At 42.6% G+C, this 19,591-nt stretch overlaps 1 protein-coding gene across 1 annotated transcript in view; it reads left to right on the top strand.

The window, feature by feature from the left end:
- Positions 1–11,733, top strand: part of lamb1a (laminin, beta 1a) — a 35,526-nt gene extending 23,793 nt beyond the window's left edge. The window contains exons 25-34 of the mRNA XM_084365403.1: positions 879–1,248; positions 2,127–2,311; positions 2,564–2,805; positions 3,402–3,611; positions 3,700–3,844; positions 7,887–8,094; positions 8,332–8,473; positions 8,578–8,754; positions 8,868–9,027; positions 10,976–11,733. Coding sequence (XP_084221529.1) covers positions 879–1,248; positions 2,127–2,311; positions 2,564–2,805; positions 3,402–3,611; positions 3,700–3,844; positions 7,887–8,094; positions 8,332–8,473; positions 8,578–8,754; positions 8,868–9,027; positions 10,976–11,115 — 1,979 coding nt within the window. The 3' untranslated portion in view covers positions 11,116–11,733. The remainder of the gene's footprint in view (positions 1–878; positions 1,249–2,126; positions 2,312–2,563; positions 2,806–3,401; positions 3,612–3,699; positions 3,845–7,886; positions 8,095–8,331; positions 8,474–8,577; positions 8,755–8,867; positions 9,028–10,975) is intronic.
- Positions 11,734–19,591: the final 7,858 nt, after the last annotated feature.

Genomic DNA, 19,591 nt, shown 5'->3' with positions numbered 1-19,591 from the left:
GGGAGAGGGAGGGAGGGAGTGAGAGAGAGGGATAGAGAGGGAGAGAGAGGGGGAGAGGGAGGGAGAGAGGGGGAGTGAGGGAGGGAGAGAGAGAGAGAGGGAGAGAGAGGGAGAGGGGAGAGGGAGGGAGGGAGTGAGAGAGAGGGATAGAGGGAGAGAGAGGGGGAGAGGGAGGGAGAGATGGGGAGAGAGAGAGAGGGAGGGAGAGAGGGGGCGAGAGAGAGAGGGAGGGAGAGAGGGGGAGGGAGAGAGAGGGGGAGGGAGAGAGAGGGAGGGGGAGAGGGAGAGATCCAAGAGAGGAAGAAAGAAAGAGACAGAAACTGGTTTAGGTTTGTTGTTTCTGCTGAGCTTCAACTGTGTTTAATACAAACCAGATGTAAACACACACACACACACACACACACACACATAGCGGATGTTTTGTTGTACAGGAGGTCAGACAGTTTGTCTCCAACTCTTCCTGTAAAATGTTTTGACTGTAAACATTTTCATGTAAACACATGACTGTGTGTGTGTGTGTGTGTGTGTGTGTGTGTGTGTAAAGGGTGAAGCCTTTAATTAAACATGGACACAACACCTAATGTGGTCTCATCATGTTTGTTTGACTCAGTTTGTTCATCAGATCAGATTTTAAACTCTTTTCAAAATGTTTTAAATAATCGAAAATCAGTGAAACACCTTCAGAAGACAGAGACAGACTGCATCTCATATACAGTGTTTATATACATTGTTAATATCTGTGTTTATATATATATGTGTGTGTGTAGTGTTGCAGCTGGTTAACAAAGTTCCTGTGAATGTGCAGGTGTACTCCTCAGCACTGTGATATCACAGCTGGGCGTGGTCCCAGGTGTAACCTCACTGTGTTTCTTTCTCAGCATGTGACTGTGATCCTCGCGGTACCTCAGAGCCGCAGTGTAACAAAGCTAGTGGACACTGCGTCTGCGTGGATGGCGTTTCTGGCCCACACTGCGATGTCTGCGCCCGTGGCTTCTCCGGGACCTTTCCTGACTGCCACCGCTGCCACCAGTGCTTTGTTGAGTGGGACCATGTCATCGGTCAACTGACCAATCAGACTCACCGCCTTGTCAACAAGGTCAATGCCTTCAAAGCCAGCGGAGTCAGCGGACCATACAGGAAGACTATTGACAGCATGGAGAGGAGCGTCAATGAAATGCGGGCCATCCTGAACCAGAACCCGGCCTCGCAACCGCTGACCGAGATCCAGGAGCTGCTGCAACAGGCCAGGTCAGAATAACTTTAATCTGGAGACTAAATGTGCTGCAACAGACCAGGTTAGATGAACTTTAATCTAGAGTGTAATCCCTCTGCAACAGACCAGGTTAGATGAACTTTAATCTAGAGTCTAAACCCTCAGCAACAGACCAGGTTAGATGAACTTTAATCTAGAGTCTAAACCCTCTGCAACAGACCAGGTTAGATGAACTTTAATCTAGAGTCTAAACCCTCTGCAACAGACCAGGTTAGATGAACTTTAATCTAGAGTCTAAACCCTCTGCAACAAACCAGGTTAGATGAACTTTAATCTAGAGTCTAAACCCTCAGCAACAGACCAGGTTAGATGAACTTTAATCTGGAGTCTAAACCCTCTGCAACAAACCAGGTTAGATGAACTTTAATCTAGAGTCTAAACCCTCTGCAACAGACCAGGTTAGATGAACTTTAAGATGGAGTCTAAACCCTCTGCAACAGACCAGGTTAGATGAACTTTAAGATGGAGTCTAAACCCTCTGCAACAGACCAGGTTAGATGAACATTAATCTAGAGTCTAAACCCTCTGCAACAGACCAGGTTAGATGAACTTTAATCTAGAGTCTAAACCCTCTGCAACAGACCAGGTTAGATAAACTTTAAGTGGAGTCTAAACCCTCTGCATCAGACCAGGCTAGATGAACGTTAATCTAGAGTCTAAACCCTCTGCAACAGACCAGGTTAGATGAACTTTAAGATGGAGTCTAAACCCTCTGCAACACACCAGATTAGATGAACTTTAAGATGGAGTCTAAACCCTTTGCAACAGACCAGGTTAGATTAACTTCAATCTAGATATAAAAGCAGCTCAGATTAATGTCAACTGTGTCCTCTGACCTTTGTATTTCCTTCAGTGGCCTGATGGGGGCTCTGAGTCAGATGTTGAACCACACTGAACAGACTCTGGTCCAGGTAGAGGACTTGGACTCGGCTGCTCATACTAAACTAGACTCTGTGACATCAGATGCTCAGAAACTGGAGCGGACGGTTCAGGAGCTGCTGGATCAGGTCGAGTTCATCAAGAACTCTGACATCAGAGGTGAGGAGGGTCATATGTCAAAGGTCAGCAGGGTTGGAAACATGCTCAGAAAGTTCCCACCCAACCCTGTGGGCTGGTTTTAAAACTGTCTCTGGATCAGTTCAAGATTTATGGGTGATTTGTTTGGGTCAGCCTGCCTCTTTAAAGCAACAGAATATAATAAATTGTTCAAAAAAACCCCAACAGAATATCACTTGAACTGAGGTAAGGTTTTCTTCAGTGTGCTGATTTGTACTTCCGGTCTGTTGCCAGGGGCAACGGACAGCGTCACTAAGTACTTCCTGCAGTCTCAGGCAGCTGAAGCTCGAGCGAATGCCTCCACCATCGACCCCGACAGCCCCGTGGAAACCTCCCACGTTCTGCGGCAAGTGACTGAAGACAAAATGAATCAAAGCAGAGAGGAGTTCCTCAGGAGACACACGGAGCATGCTCAGAGACTGGACGACCTGGCAGGAGAGCTGCAGACTCTGGACCTATCGGAGCTCAGCCACAAGGTAGGACAATTTAAGATCTTTTCTCCATCTGTTTGTCATGTTTAGACATTTTTACATTGATTAGATATTAAAATGAATATTCAAGATCTCTTTTGTATCCAAAACAAGATAAAACAACTGTATCTGCTGATGTCCTCTGCCTGGATGATTATGAAGACTTCAGTTCTGTTGCAAGAAGAAAACTTTTATTTGTGGATTGCATTTGTCGATATTCAGAGACAAAGAATATAACTGTTTTATGACAGATGCTTAAAAAACACTTTTTGTATGACACATGAAATGAAAAACTTAGATTCAAACCCTTTAGTTTTAAAGAAAATGGTGCTGGTTGGACCCCGAGGGGAAAAAAAACTGTTTAAGCCTCCTGTTTTGTTTCCACCTGAAACAAATACACACATTTTATTACACTGTGAAAATTAGAACATTATTTAAGTGCATATATTTAATGGTTTTTATGTTCTGCATGTAGATATATTATTGATAGATTTGAGGAGTTTAAACAACAAAATAATTTACAGATTAAAGCATCTTGATGATTTCATGATATCATATCTTTACATTAAACATAATTTTCTGGTCTGTTCTGATTCTCACAGACCTGTGGCAGTCCATCTTCAGGTCAGGACTTGTGCTGGTCTTCTCCCTGTGGAGGTCTAGGCTGTGTGGACTCTGAGGGTCGGACCAGATGTGGAGGTGAAGGATGTGATGGCGTGGTGACTGTGGCCAGCAACACCTGGAAGAAGGCCCGAGACTCTGAACAGGAAATCATGAGTGCCATGGAGGAAGTGGAACAACTCTCCAAGATGGTGAGTCTGATGGGTCCTGGTCTGTGCTGGTTCTGAGGAGTATTGGTTCTGGTCCAGGTAGATTTTCTGACCTGTATTTTGCCCTCAGGTGTTTGAAGCCAAACTGAAAGCAGATGAGGCGAAGCAGAGTGCTCAGGACGTCCTGATGAAGACCAACCAAACCAAACAGAAATTGGACCAGAGCAACGAGGAGCTGAGAAGTCTCATCAAACAGATCAGAGACTTCCTCACACGTATGTCTCTCACTTCCTGTTTAACACAAATCATCATTAAACATTTTCAGGTGCCTTGACTCCACTCCACTCGCTTTGTTTCCCTTTTCCATTGTGGAGCACAGCTGTTAATGGGTTCTTACTGTGGTTGTCGTGTATCGACTTCTTAATCTTTGTTTGTCCAAAAATGTTTTTCAGAGATCATACAGACAAAAGGTCATCTGATAAGACCCATATTCTCAATACAAAATATACTCCTTATATTCAATAATATGTGGTCTGGGCTCCATGGTTTGTCCAATCCTAGCTCGTTTTTTTGTTTTTGTATCAAATTTTGCTGACTCTGGTATTTTCCTGCACGAGGCTAAAGCACGTGCCTCCCCAAGGTCTGCATTTGTCCGACATCCGGCATTTCCTTTGATCTTCCTTGCTCAACTAGTGCAGAGCAATACATGTTTTAACCATTCATTTATGATTCATTCACATTTTGATTAGATTCTTTAATATCTCAGTACTTGTTACCAGTTGTCATTAACCACTTACTACTTATTTATGGTTATATGGTTATATTAACACTACATGTTGTCACCATGGTCGAGGTGCCAAGCGAGCTGACAATTCTACTAGGTGTCTAGAAAACAATGAATCCAGTGCAGACTAGGCTTGGGCGATTGGACGAATATATCACCCATCGGCTGAGTCCATGACGTTTGGTTTCATTTTTGGCAATTTTTTGGGGGCGATTTTAGTCATTTTATTTTGCTTAATTAATGGTCTGCCTCCACAGAATTCAACACGGTACATATAGTTCATAATTACTATGTAGAGCACAATTCAAAGTTTGCGCGTATTGGAAGTGGCAGCTTCGCGCATGTTGTCCAACGAGTCTTTCACAAAATGGCGGAGCTGAAAGTAACGTTAATTCATAAACCATATTTGAGAACTACATCAAAAAAAGATGTGCAGTTGTGCACCCCGATCGTTACAATAGAACAGGTATGTTATAATAATAATGCGTCCTTCTGCAGCCTCGCCCCCTGCGCCGGCAAAGCACGCTAAACTTTTTTGCTGCATTCATGTGGTGTCGGAAGATCCGAGTTGCCGAGTTGTTTTTCTGACATGAGGTGGCGTTCATGTGAATTATCCCATTCTGAAAGTCATTTTTAGATTTTTTCCGACATCACATGAATGCAACATCCCCCCTCTTTTTTTTCTCCGCCACACACACAACTGCCGAATATATCAGCAACCGCCGGTTGATGGGCTGACAGTGGCCAGTTGGAAATTTTTAACATATCGCCCAACCCTAGTGCAGACCACTGATTTGTCTCCACTGGATTCATTCACGTGTGCCATGTGTAATTTATGTGTGTGGTAGAGAGAGCTAGCAGCAGAGATAAAGATTATCAGTCCAGTTGCAGTGTAGATGTCAGGTTGTCAGGGAGTAAAGGCTGCAGCTTCTCAACATCGCTGTAAAGCTCTCTGTGTTGTTTCACAACAAGTAGAAAATGTAGGGAGCCTGTGTTGAGCGGATAGTACCTGAGTCAAGTCGAGCCATATCTGCAGTGGAAAACAAATATGTCATTGATTTCTCCAGTACTTGATTAACAGATCTTATCTGTCATAATCTTGCTTTGGGCCATGACAAAAATGGGACCCTGGCCTTGCACTAACACTCAACCAGTAGCAGGCCCCATCACATATCAAAATCTTAATTTCTCCACACAGTAGATTTTGTCAACAGGTCCAGTCCGGACGGTGTTTTCTGCTCTGACTGCAGACATGTCTGTGTAATGAGTATTTTAAAGAGATTGCCAGTGGGAGAAATATTTCCCTTTTCTACCACGCTGCCTCCAGCAGCCATCCTGATAACTCCTCTGAGAGAATAAACAAAGTATTATATTATGTTCTTCTTAAATTAACTGTTTGATATAGAAATATGATGCTTCAAGGAAATCTGACTGAATGTAGCTTGTAGATAAAGAACATTAAGGGTCCCAGGCGGGCACGGTTCTAGGCATGGGCACGGGGGGGCAATGCCCCCCCAAATGCTTTGACTGCCCCACCACCAAACCGACTCCGCTTCATTCCGAAAATCAAAAAATAAAGTATATTATGTAAAAGTGTATTCAAATATATTATATTGTAATTTATTCCCATAAATGCAGCTCAGAGTAATCACAGTCCACGGCTCTTCTGCCAACAGAGCCGGGGTCTCTCTCTCTCTTGTGCCCTGCATACAGTCAGTAGCAGCTTCTCTCGGCAGGCTACGTACCGGTTGTGAAGCGGGTTTAAACTTTCAACCCTTGCTGGCCCCGCTGTTAGTCCTGTTGGCCCGCAAGCACAACACACGTTAGTGATAGGGGACTCCATTTCCTGTAAATTCAGGTTAACGCCGCCGGGCACTTCAAATCAAATCAAATTTTATTTGTATAGCCCAAATTCACAAATCACAGTTTGCCTCAGAGGGCTTTACAATCTGTACAGAGACGACACCCTCTGTCCTTCGACCCTCGATTCGAGTGAGGAAAAACTTGCCCCCAAAAAAACCCTTTTAACAGGGAAAATATGCGGAAGAAACCTCAGGAAGAGCCACAGAGGAGGGATCCCTCTCCCAGGACGGACAGACATGCAATAGATGTCGCATGTACAGAGCAGATCAACGAGATCACAATGTATACAATTATAATGGATGGTTGACAGGAATGAAAGTACATAAAGAGGTAGTACAGCAATAATAATGAAATGCACATGGAAATGTGATTACTAGTGACAACAATAGTAGTGGTTAACGGTAAGGATAGTGTGTAGTTATGCATTACAATAATAGTAGTGAAACGTATGTAACAGAGATATGACTAATATTAGCAACAGTAGTGGTGGGTGTCAGACAGGGCCATGGCAGTAGGCGCATCCACGACCCCGGCGCGACCAGGATCCATGGGAGCCTGTAGGACTAGAAAGCACAAGGACTCCGGGGAAGAAGTGAAGTCAGTGACATGCAGAGATGGGGCATGTATACAGACATAATGTATACAGATGGAGAGGAGAGGAGGAGAGAGAAGCTCATTGTGTCATTTGTCCCCTGGACTAGGCCTATAGCAGCATAACTAAGAGCTGGTCCAAGACAGGCCTGGGCCAGCCCTAACTATAAGCTCTATCAAAAAGGACGGTCTTAAGTCTACTCTTAAAGGTAGAGAGGGTGTCCGCCTCCCGGACCAAAACAGGAAGATGGTTCCACAGAAGAGGAGCTTGGTAACTGAAGGCTCTGCCTCCCATTCTGCTTTTGGAGACTTTAGGAACTACAAGTTATCCTGCGTTCTGGGAGCATAATGCTCTAGTTGGGTAATAGGGTAGTATGAGCTCCTGGAGATATGATGGTGCCTGACCATTAACAGCTTCAAACTGCAATGACTCATGGGAGTGTAATGTCAGACACTCATGAGACTGTTATTGTTCACTTGTTCTGAGTGTTGTGGTTGTGTCCTGTTATGTTCTAAGGAGTGTGTGTTAAATAAGCATAAATATAGGTTTTACATTTTGCCACCATGCCGAATATGATATAGCGGGTAATGACGTTCATCAAAGGTTTGTGTTTAAGGGGTGTGTCTGATGTTAATAAATCTGCATTGAACTGAACGGTCGATCTATTGAGACTGCCTTCATGCTATGCTTCTCACAATTTATTAGTAGACTGACATCAAGAGAATATTGGCCACAGACTTGATTTCATTCGTCAATCTAGAAAAAAAAATTCCCAATAGAGCGATGCTAACGTCTGGGTTGGCATCACAGACTGGCAGGCATACTTAAAAACGTCGTCCCTATGAAACTCATCACAGTAGTGTTCGGTAACCATCAACATTTCTTACTGCCCCCCCAATCAAGGCAGTCTAGAACCAGGCCTGCCAGGACAGATCCCTGAGGTACTAAGTGGAGGATTTACAGTAACACCCTGTAAGATCGTTGATAAAAAAGGAGGCTTATTTACTTGTCATGACTTTGATTTATATCAATCAAGTGATCAGACAAGTGAGAAATTAAGCAACTTTACTTGTTTCAGAGGATGCTGCCGACCTGGAGAGCATCGAGCTGGTAGCTAACGAGGTTCTGGCCATGCATATGCCGACCACACCGGCTCAGCTACAGAACTTAACGGAGGAGATCCGACAGAAGGTGGGAGAACTGGGAGGCGTGGAGACCATCCTGCAGCAGAGCGCTGATGACATCCAGAGAGCCGAGAACCTTCTGGACCAGGCCCGCCAAGCCAGGTGAGACCTACCTGTTCGTCCAGGACTGTTCAGAGCACAGAGAGTTATTTGTGGTTGTAGTTTTCAGGAGAACATTAAAAATTCTGATGGAACTTGAAGCCAAATAATGTGAGTATAATGAGTATAGGGTTAGGGTTAGGTAGTAGTATTAATTTTCTTAATATTTGGTCCTTCCAAAGTCGAATGTCTCACTTCACTGACAGCCTGTAATAAACTGATACTTCCTGTGTGCCTCAGTGAGGAGGCAGCAGATGTGAAGGACTCTGCAGAGAAAGTGAAGCAAGCTCTTAAAGAAGCTCAGCGAGCTCAGACCGCCGCCAGCATCGCCATCCAGCAGGCCACCACCGACATCCGGAACACCAACAACCTGCTGTCCTCAGTACTGAGCCTTCAGATGTTTACTTCACTGATGCCAAATATTTACTAAACCTTAACTGACATTAGAAACATGAAGGTGACGTCATCTGTCTGTGTTGCGTTCAGGTGGAGTCAGAGACAGCAGATACAGAGTTGAAGCTAAATAACGCCACCCAGAGGCTGCAGCAGCTCGAGAAGGACATGATGTTGCTGAGAGACAAATCTCTGAACGTCACCCAGAGCACCGAACAGACCGATCAGGATGCAGTGAGCATCGAAAAAATCGCAGAGGAGGTCAAGAAGGTGAGTTCACCTGTCACCTGTTGATAAACAGTAAAGGACGCTCACACACCTGCAGATTACTGAAGTCGATTGTGTTTATAATCAATATAAAAGTGTGTTAATGTGTGTGTTAGGACCTGGACTCTGAGCTGAAGGATAAGTACAGCACAGTGGAGCAGCTGATTGGGCAAAAGGCAGGGGGCGTGGCAGATGCCAAGAAGAGGGCGGAGTCACTTCAGAAGGAAGCGAAAGAGCTGCTGCTGAAGGCCAGTGACAAACTGCAGCTGCTCAAAGGTGACATCACAGTGACATCACACCTCCAGTGTCCACATTAACAGAACAGTTAGACAGCTGATTATATTTACAGGGGGGTCCAAAAGTCTGACACCCCACTGAAAACCTCTACAATCAGCCTGTAAATAATCAAAGTTTGAGGATTTAGGAAGTAAATGAGAGTGTCAGATGGTTGTACTGAAAGAGGGTCTTTCTCAGCATCGCAGCATGTCTATCCACCTTATTCCTGGGGTCGTTGCTGTAGAAACAGTTATGGGTGCAACATCCAGTTCTCACCGGAAGTAACAATGAGCCATTGTTTGCTAGCGGTTTTCGTTTCCCATAGCGGTTTATTTGAAAGTTGTCTCTTACTGTTTTGTTTTCTAAACGATGATCAGCTCCGGTGGCATTTAAAAATGTCCTTGTGGAGCTCGGGAACATGTTGCGCTGTTCGGGGGTTGTACTAAAAAGAAGAGAGAATGTGGTTGTGAGAATCGGTACAGTTTCCACCGCCTACCGAAGGATGAGGATATTATAATATTATAGTATATATTATTATGAATTATTAATACTTATTTCTGTGCAGGCACTGATACGCCTCAGAGCTTTTCAGATTATTCACTGCCTCCCTGTCCGAAGCGACAGTTAAGAAAGTAGCAAAAAAATGCAACTGTATGTTATTTTAGGCCACTTCTTCATGTCATCCTCCCACCCCTCTATATGAGTAGGCAACGGGATTGTAATGTTGTCTCGTTCAAGCTCTGACAGCTGATGTTCCCACATGTTTTACCTCTCTAACCCTCATGAAAACCGGATTAGTGTCTACCGTTACCATGTAAACGAACGCTACCGGAAGTCGCACCCATAATTCACGCAAGGCATCATGGGGGCTAGGAATAAGGTGAATAATAAAGGTTTCTAATGGGGCAGAGCTGGAACTCTAAAACACTTTACAGAAACTGGATCAGTTGTATCAAAGTGAGCTCACCATCAGAAGATCAACACATCAAGATCACTGAAAGACAGAAAAGCAGCTTCATCACAGAGACATAATTTACTAAATGAACAACAAGAGTACGATCAGCAGTCGTCCTGTCAGAACGAGGCTGTCCTGTAGAGTCTCAGAGGTAGAGCTGCAGTTTGTAACCCACTCCTCAGGAGGAGACGACAACAAACACTTGAGGTGGGTGAAGAAACACCAGAATCTCACAGTGGAAGATGAGAAAAGTCTATTTACTGATGAATCACATTAGTGTCAGTAACTGAAGGGTTTATGTAAGGAGATGAACAGGAGACATAATGATACCACAGTGTCTCACAGCCACAGTGGGCTAGGGTTAGGCTTAGACATGGCGGAGGAAGATGTTTTCAGATTCCACCTTCCTTGACGGAGGAGAAGCACCACTCCATCCTTCAGAGACATGCTCCACCCTCTGGTTTGATCTTTGTGAAGAAGGCTTCATCCTGGAGGATAATGAGCCAAAACACACCTCAAAGCTTTGACACAACTACTGAAGACCAAAGAAAACCAACAAGTGCTGAATGCCTCCACAGTCACCTGACCTTGATTACAGTCAACATTTATGGAGGCACCTTAAAACTGAGAAAGACAAACAGTCTGTGACTTCACAAGAAGCCTTGTAGAACACTGTCACATCATACTGGGATAACATGAGTCAACAGGTTATACACTCACTTGTGGAGTCCATGCAGCTCGAGTGCATGAATGGGGACAAACCAAAAACTTAGAGATGCAAACATTAATGGACATTTTTCAAAGATGAAACTTGTGTCTCAAATGGTTTGTAATAAGAAAAATATAATAACATTCTAAGCAAATGAAAACTAGAAGAATTTAGACTCTGTGTTTGGGACTAACACGTACTGTAGGGTCCAAAGTCTGTCATTCAATTAAAAAAAAAAAGATCCAGACACTGTGAATGAAACTGACAAACATGTTGTGTTTCAGATCTGGAGAAGTCTTACGAAGACAACCAGCAAACTCTGGAGATGAAGGTGGAGCAGCTGGTGGAGCTGGAGGCCGCCGTGAAGGTGCTGCTGCAAGAGATCAGCCACAAGGTCACCATCTACAGCACCTGTCTGTTCTAGGGTCAGAAGTCACCATCTACAGCACCTGTCAAAGGTCATATTCAGAGTCAAAGTGATCTGAATTAAAGGATTGTAACACATTTCTCTAACTTGATTCTGTGATATTAAATCTGACGTGTTCATCTTTTCTCATCAGCCAATCAGAAGTGAAACACTACCCTGTTATCTTCATAAAAAACAAACTTCCCTCTGTGACTTCAAACAACCTCAAACAGAAGAAAAAAGAGTTTTGTTTGGGTGAAACCAAAGATTTATTCTGTAAATGACACCACTTTAAAAAACATTCATGTTTATTTACATTTAATTTACAATTTACCAAAAAAGTTGGACGCAGCTGAAGCTGACCAGACTGATGGACTTGAAAGAGATAAATGTAATGGCTGATTCATCAAATGAGAAAACCCTGTTTTTAAAGTGTACTTTTAAATCTGTTGAATGTGTTTGTGAATGTAAAAACATCCAAGTAACTCACTGTCCATCATGTGATTCTTGTGTACAAGTTTAAAGTTATGAATATTTAAACCATGTGACTGCAATCTAACCCTTTTTTTCCATTCTACGTCACCAAAACTTTGAACCCAAAAGTGATTTTTAATAAAAACTTCCAAAGTCATGGTTCGCAGGCCTTTGAACATCAATTTCTTTTATTTATCTGTTAGTTTGTATTTTATTTCAGATTCTCGCTGTTGCACAAACACCATTAGAGATGAGAGAAGTCAGAAACTGTTGACTGCAGAGTGTAAGAACGAATGCTATCAGATGTATCAGTATCACAAAGATGGCAACAGAGCTCAGCTATGGTCAAAGACAGAAAAAACAACCAAATGCGATGTTAAGCCCTGATGTAGTCTGAAGTTTGAAGGTTTGTTCTTCACCTTTAAAAACTGGAGTTTCACAAAAAGAAGCCTCACTAGATTTTGAGCAACCTGAAAGTTTTTAGGAGAGACTTCAGGAACAGCATCCAAAGTATCCCAGAGCTCATGGATCAGGACCTGCCCTGCTCTGCTGGACAGGCCTTCAGCTCAAAGAAATCTGGCAGCAGCATTTCATATGAATATACTAAATGAAGTAATTTACAATAGAGTTGTTATTTACTACTCTAAAAGCAGCACATCATAAAAACATAATATGGACACAGATTATGTAAAATTCACCTGTGGCCTCAGTAGTTTCTCTGTGGGTATCTGAGCTCATGACCAACAGTGGAGTCAATGCAAAACACACAAACAAAAAAAATCTTACGGACTAAGGCAAAAATAATGAAAAAATGTCATCAGTTTCACAAACCTAAAATACGGGCCGGCGCATGTCACACATGGCTCCCTGAGTAGCTTGTTGGTAAATTGGGAGGGAAGAGGAAGGAGGACAGTTCTGAGACAAGTAGAGGGAAAGGGAGAGAGAGAGGGGGGAGATGGGACAAGTCATGGTTTGAATTACAGTGGTTAGGTAGAGGTGATCGTATGGCTAAGTTTCCTTGGGAGGGTTTGGTTGCACGAGCAGCATTTGTTTACATAAATGTAAAACAAATTAAAATGTAAAGTCAAAAACACCATCATGCCTAAAATGTCAAACGAGATATTTACAATAATACATTCATAAACAGCCAAACAGTCAGACAAACTGACAAAAAGACAGACAGACAGACAGACAGAGAGACAAACTGACAAAAAGACAGACAGACAAATAGAAAGACAGACAGACAGACAGACAAATAGACAGACAAAAAGGAAGAAAAACAGTTAATCAAACAAACAAATAAACAAACAAACAGAAGACAACCAAAAACAAATAATAATATAAACAAACAAACATGCTAAAGTACAATTGAACAAACAAAGAAACAAAGATGCAGAAAACAAACAAACTTGGATGTAAACAGGCCAATCCCAATAAGAATATCACTTCCTGGGATGAGCTAACAAGTGCATCTCACAGTTTTCAAATACAAAATGAATGTTTCAAATAAGTGATTCTTGATCCTAAATTAAATCCAAAAACAGCATCTTATAGTTCCAGCCCTGATTGGCTAAGAATGAGCCACTGAAATGCTCTGTTTAGAGAGTATAAGAAGCCCTTCCATTTAGTGCATGTATTGATACGCATATCTTGGACATATTCTACTGAGGTAAGATCAATTCCAAAAATATGATCTAAAGTTACTAAGCCCTCCAAATTTACCATAAGATTTGCTAAATGATTCCAGAAAGTGAATATTTATCACTAAAGCTTCCAAGTTTGGGCTAAAAATGACTTTGTGTTCCAAATAGTGCATATAAACCACTAATCTTACAATCCATGTCAGCATCAGCTGTCCAAGGTCTAGAGATACAGAGATTATACATATAGATTGTTTTCTTAATCGTATTATTGTTGTTTTATTTCCAGCCATAGCGGCAAGCTTAGCTGTCCAGTTTGCAAGCACGAGTAGCTTGTGCGACCAGACAAGCACATTGAAAACATACACAGTGACATGTATGTTGTCCTTTTTCCACTTTAATATCAACAGAATGTCAATAGATGCTAATAGCATATATGTGTAGTGCTGTGATTTACCTTTATTATGCTTTCTTGCTATTACAGAAAGATACGCAAAAAAAAACATCATCAAGATTGCCAAATGGTACGCAAAATTAAGAGCCCTAAGGAAACTGAGAAAGTTGTCATGATCCTCATCATGGCAGCCCTCCCTTCTCCCTTTATGTGTGTGTCATTCCCTGTCTGTATTATTCCTCCTGTGTCTCTCCCCCTGTCTGTTCTGTGTGTGTGCATGTGGGCGTGGTCTCCCTCCACAGGCAGCGCCAGGTGTAGCCACTCCAGCAATCAGCCCTGCTATAAAGACTCTGGATTCCTTCCTGCTCGTCGCCAGATCGTTTCATCAGTACTCCTGGTTGTTTGCGTCCTGACTCCACCGTGTTTTTGCTTTTTGTCCTGTAATTAGCTAGTGTGGCTAATTCTGCTGTGTTTTCCATCCTGCCTTAGACTGCTGAGCTTGCTTCGCATCCACTCGTTTGCTCCTGCCTACCTGCCTGCCAGTGGACCTGGCTGCCTGCAGCCTGCTCACCTGTTCCCTCCTCAGTGTGAGACGCTACATTGAGACATTCACTCACCTTCACTGGAGACTTCACAAACCACTATCGGATCCTGGGACTACACGCAACACCCCTCCCCCTTGCATTTGTGTTTCACTTGTGATCATTAAAAGACTTATTTTCTGTTGAAACCTGTAGTTTGAGTCGTGCTTTTGGGTCCAGATTCTGTACAAACCACAACAAAAGTCAAATCCCCAGGCAGCAATGGTCACCACCCTGGACCTGGAGAGGCTCACCTCCAGCATTGAGGATGAAGATGGAGAGCAAGAGGAGAGAGAGGAGTCACCAGGGTTTGCTAGCCCCAGCCCCAGGAAATTTGCGGTAATTATCACTAACCCTAAACCTAACTACTACAATCTGGCCCTAATTCCAATTATTAATCTGGCTAGAAACCCTAATTCCCCCTTTCTATAAAAAACTAAAACCCTAATTATGGGTATTTAAGTTCAAAATTGAGCCAGAAAGAACAATTAAAAGATTTAAAAACAATTTCATATAGTAATTTATACTTAAGCTCTGAAAATTTAAAAATACAATTCATAACATTGACAACAATTCAGTTACTTTTAAAGTTAAAAATCTAACATTCATACTTACCTTACCTACCTAAATATTTTTTAATAACAATTCATAACATTAAAAGACAATTGAGTTACTCCTAAAGTTAAAATCAATAATTAAAGCTCTGGTCTACGATCTGAGAAAGGTTTGAAAAAAGCATCCCCCCCTACACACACCCCTCCCCTCTGTGCTCCTTAACCCCTCCCCTCCGAGCTCGTATCGCTCTCCCCTCGGAGCCCCGCGACCATGGATGTATTATTAGTGGATACAGGACCGGAAAATGGCCGCCGTTGATTTCAACGGAGTTGCTCGCCTGGCGCATACGCCGAAAAAGTTTCTGACTTCCGGGTTTACTTCCGCGTTATGGGGCCCATAGAGCATGCGCAGTTGAGTCACCCCCCATGATGCTCTGGGGCCTCCCATCATGCCCTGGGGCAATGAGAACGAGCAAATTGCGTTCTGGATAAGCGCCGCGCGCTCATGAGTGCTTGTGGATGAGTTTGAGCGGTAACGACAGATCTACACAATCAAATGATGGATTTATAGCGCACATCAACCGATGGTGTTCTCAGAGTCATGGTTATAGACTACACGTGGTTTATTTGTGTTGTTTTATTATTTCTAAGTAAGGATAAAACATTGTTCTCCGCTGTTTTCCTAACCCTCCTCCCGGTCGTATGCATTTGTTTCAGCGAAGTCAATCGGTGGATCGATGGATTATCATATTCATGTTATGTTGTGTGTATTTGTGTAGTCCGATCTGTCATAAAACACCGATTACATGTTACGGGGCGCGTTTGTGTCGCGGACTCACGGTGCCACAGAGATGGGAACTTTTTTTTTTTCTGTGGCCAGAGCGACTGTCTTTAGTGTTTCATACTGTACACAGTGACTCAACTACATCACACACTTATGGCACTACAGTCTACACATGTGAGCCACAGTAATTATGGCACATGTTCCACCAAATACTAACAAAGTGATACAGCATGTCCAGTCTCCTCTATTCAGGATCCTGACTCTCCCTTTCAGGCGGAGCTGCTGATGTGTAAACAATGTTGTGTGCGAATCCAATAAAGTACAAATATCTCTACCGAAGTGCAAGTGCCATTATTCATGTGCATTAAGTTGATTGTGTATATGTATAAAAAATAATTGTAAAATATTTCCAATGCTCAAACAAATCTGTCCCAAGTAAAAATTGTTTAATTTGTGATCACAGTCTGCAAACCTGAGAAAAACAGTTAGTAAGAGCCAAGTGAGAGTATAACATGTGACTGCATGTTGACTGTTGTTTCTTACTTTCTTTAAATAGAGAACGCTTTGACATTACGTAAGTAAAATGTGCATTTCTTAATTAATTGTATCTTATATTTTTCTATTTTATTTATCTTTATTATTTATTGCGTTGTCGTTTATACTTGCATCATCATCAGTATGCTCTGCTGCAGACTGCATGACTCCATGCCGTCAGACTGAGACGGTTCAAACCGTAATAAAAGGTCGTTATGACAGGATGAAAAGGATATTAAACAGTCATCAGACCCTGGTGACACACATCACCGACACTATCACATGCATGGTAAATAAGTGAACATGTGGTCATTCAGCGGGTGATTTAACGCCAAAATACCTTTAGAACTGCATTTAAAATACATGCCATTAAAATATGAAACTTGTATCACAACGCTGTCTTGAAAAAGACTCACCCTGGAGTCGTTTAATTCACTTTTCCCACCACGTTTAGCCCCGTTCAGAGCTGTCATTCAGCCAACAGGCATCCTCGCTCCCGAGACACAGCGCGACCGCGCTTGGGAGTGCACGCACACAGCTGTGACGTCACCATGGAAAATGAGACTTTGGGGGGGCTTTTCTGGCCTTTACAAAACTTTGTGACGGTTTAAAAGTCCATGACTTAAAAATATGGAATACAAAGTTTAGCAGTTAACAGTGGTGACAGCTGGAGGTGTCCTGAGAACAGTTTTACAGGCTTCTCTTTTACTATTACGGCTTATGGGAAAAATGCTTTCTGGGCCCCATGGGATTTTTTGTTGCAATACCGCGAGTGGCCACTGGAAAAAATCGGCGTGCCTGCTGAGAGGCTTCGTCATATCCAGGTTATATTATAGATCCATGCCCGCGACACACCCCCTCCAGCTACAAGCTTTTTTTTTTTTTTCTCTTCAACGAACTTTATACGTCCCGCAACAAGCTTTTTTTTTTTTCTCTTCAACAAACTTTATACGTCCCGCAACAAGCACCAAGAGCAACAGGCCGGCAGAAACCAAATACAGCCCAGCTTTGAATGCGGAGTAACGATGTCGGATTCACAGATAAATTTATTACAATGCACGTTGAAACTAACGTAAATCTTGTAAGTCATTACAATGTCCACAGCTAAGCTCCACAGCCAAGCTAGCGTAACGTCATTAGCATGCTACAGCTACGTTACCTTACAGCTACGTAATAAGTTACAACAGCTAAGTTAGCCACTTCTAAAAGTTATTGAGGGCCAAGAGACTAACAGATGCTGCCGTCAGCTTTCATCACAACGATCGCTTCCACATTGTGGCTGAAAAACAAACCCGTGTGAGTCTCAGAGCAACTGTGTGTGTCCCTGGTGCTGTCTGAGTAGCACCAGACAGCAGCTAAGACACACACAGCTGCTCCGAGACTCACACAGACCGCGACACAAACGTGTCCGTAAACCGTAATCTCTTGTTTATGACAGATAAGACACAAAAATACACACATCGTAACGCCTATATGATAATCCATCATATTGATTTAGCAAAGGCTTCGTTGAAAACAAATGGACAAGACCGGGAGGAGGGTTAGCAAAACAGTTGAGTAGTGACCGGGCGAGAGGTTGTTATGGAGAAATAAATCCGGAAATAAATCCGAAACCCCTCTGCTTCGCGTCGGGATTTCATCCATCCCTTCATTCATCTTACTTGCTGCTTCATTTAGCTGCCACAAGCAAATAAATAGGCTGATTTGGTGTAAACATGTTAGCAATGTTAGCTTGTTGTTAGCTTACAATGCTAGCATAGAGGCTAACGTCTCCGTCGAACAAGTAAACAAGTGTTGACAACACCGCAGAGACAGACACCGTCTAATAACACAGAAACAAACTAACGGCAGCTTTCACAGTCATAAGCAGCATCGGCATGAAACTCATCTGTGTCACAACATCCACAATAAAGACGAAAGATTACCTGCTCAACAGAAACGCCGCTGTATCAGCACCGGGTCCATATCTTCACGGACCTTTTGCCACGTTCAAATGATGACCCGATGTTTATTCGGTTTGAGCCGTCTTTGTTTCACATCTCCGGTTTGTGTCTTTTCAGTGACAGACTTTCTTTCTTTGACTCTTTGTCGGTGGGGCGAGCAGAGGCAGCTGAACTGCTCAGGGCAAAACAAACCTCTTGTCCGCTTGTAGTTTCAAATGCGGAAGTGGGTCGGAACCAGACGGGAGCAGGAGCAGGAGAGTGAGCGAGGATTGGATCGGAAAATTGATCCAATAGGAGCCATCCGGGCCGGATGGTTCCTATTGGTCAATTTCTTTTCAGTTTTACAGACACTAGAGAGAATGGATTTTTTTGGTTCCTTTTACTCTCCACCTTGTGTGGGTGGTACTATTGGGTCATAACCACCATCTAAATGATGTTAATAATAATAACAAATCTTTCAAATCGTAGACCATAGCTTTAATACTTCACTGGATAAATACTCATTAAAAAATATAACATTAAAAACAAATCAGTTACCTTTAAACGTTAAATTTAACATTTATATTTCACAAGACTAAAAAACAATTCAGTTACCTCCTCAGTTAAAATTTAAACATTTATACCTACCTGGACAATTACATTTTAAGTTAAACACATTTGATACTCACCTCCAAAAAAAAGGGCGAGGACTCAACAGGGGTATAAAAGGAGTGTCCGAAGAGCAGGAGCTCATTCTCATCTCGACCTGCAACAGAGAAACAGCTCTTAGACAGACAGGCAAATTCATTTCTTTTTAGTGTGCTCGGCCTGAGGAAGACCCCACGAGGTCGAAACGTTGCCCATAGGCACACGCATTATTTTTATTAAAAACAATTTGATTTTCATTTAAAAAACGTTTTAAATATATTACTATACATTAAAAACATTATTTCATAGATAACCTAACTAATAAATAAATATAAATACGTTATTATTACTTAAATACACCGCTTTCTAAAACCAATTATGGATCAGGGGTGGACTGACGTGCGGTACGGCGGACGCCGGTACACCCGCCACCCCCCTTGGGACCGATGTAACGGGTGGTCCAATGGGCAGATGGCCCGTGCACCTCCCTTCTCTTTTCAGAGAGGGTATTTCTTTTCTAATCCTAACTCTAACCCCTAACCCTAAACTACACCCAATTTGGAAATAGCCTAAACCTAGCCCCAGCCCTGAAGGTAATTCTAACCCTAACCACACCCCATAATTGGACTCTAGCCCTAGTTGGCCTAACCCTACTTCTAATTTTAACCCTAATTTGGTCCCCTACTCTAACCCTAATCCCAAATCCTAATCTTAGCATGCAAATTAACCCTAGAGGTACAGTTGAGCCAAGTAGGCCAACCCTATTCATTTCCGTATATAGCCTATGGCAGTCTCCATAAGGCAAAATTATATACGAGGTATGCTATGTTTATTATAACAATCGCCGGCTAAAGATAAAGGATGGAGAAGAGGAATAAGGGAAAAGGAAACAAAGAAGGACAAGGAAGACGAAATTAGGGTTTATAAATAAATTTATTGATTGGCATAACTATAAATACAATA

The sequence above is a fragment of the Pagrus pagrus genome, assembly GCF_965226575.1.
Source record: "Pagrus pagrus genome assembly, chromosome: 10".
Lineage (NCBI taxonomy): Eukaryota > Metazoa > Chordata > Actinopteri > Spariformes > Sparidae > Pagrus > Pagrus pagrus.
Note: the sequence above shows the minus strand (reverse complement) of the source record. Positions and strands in the feature narration are given on the sequence as shown.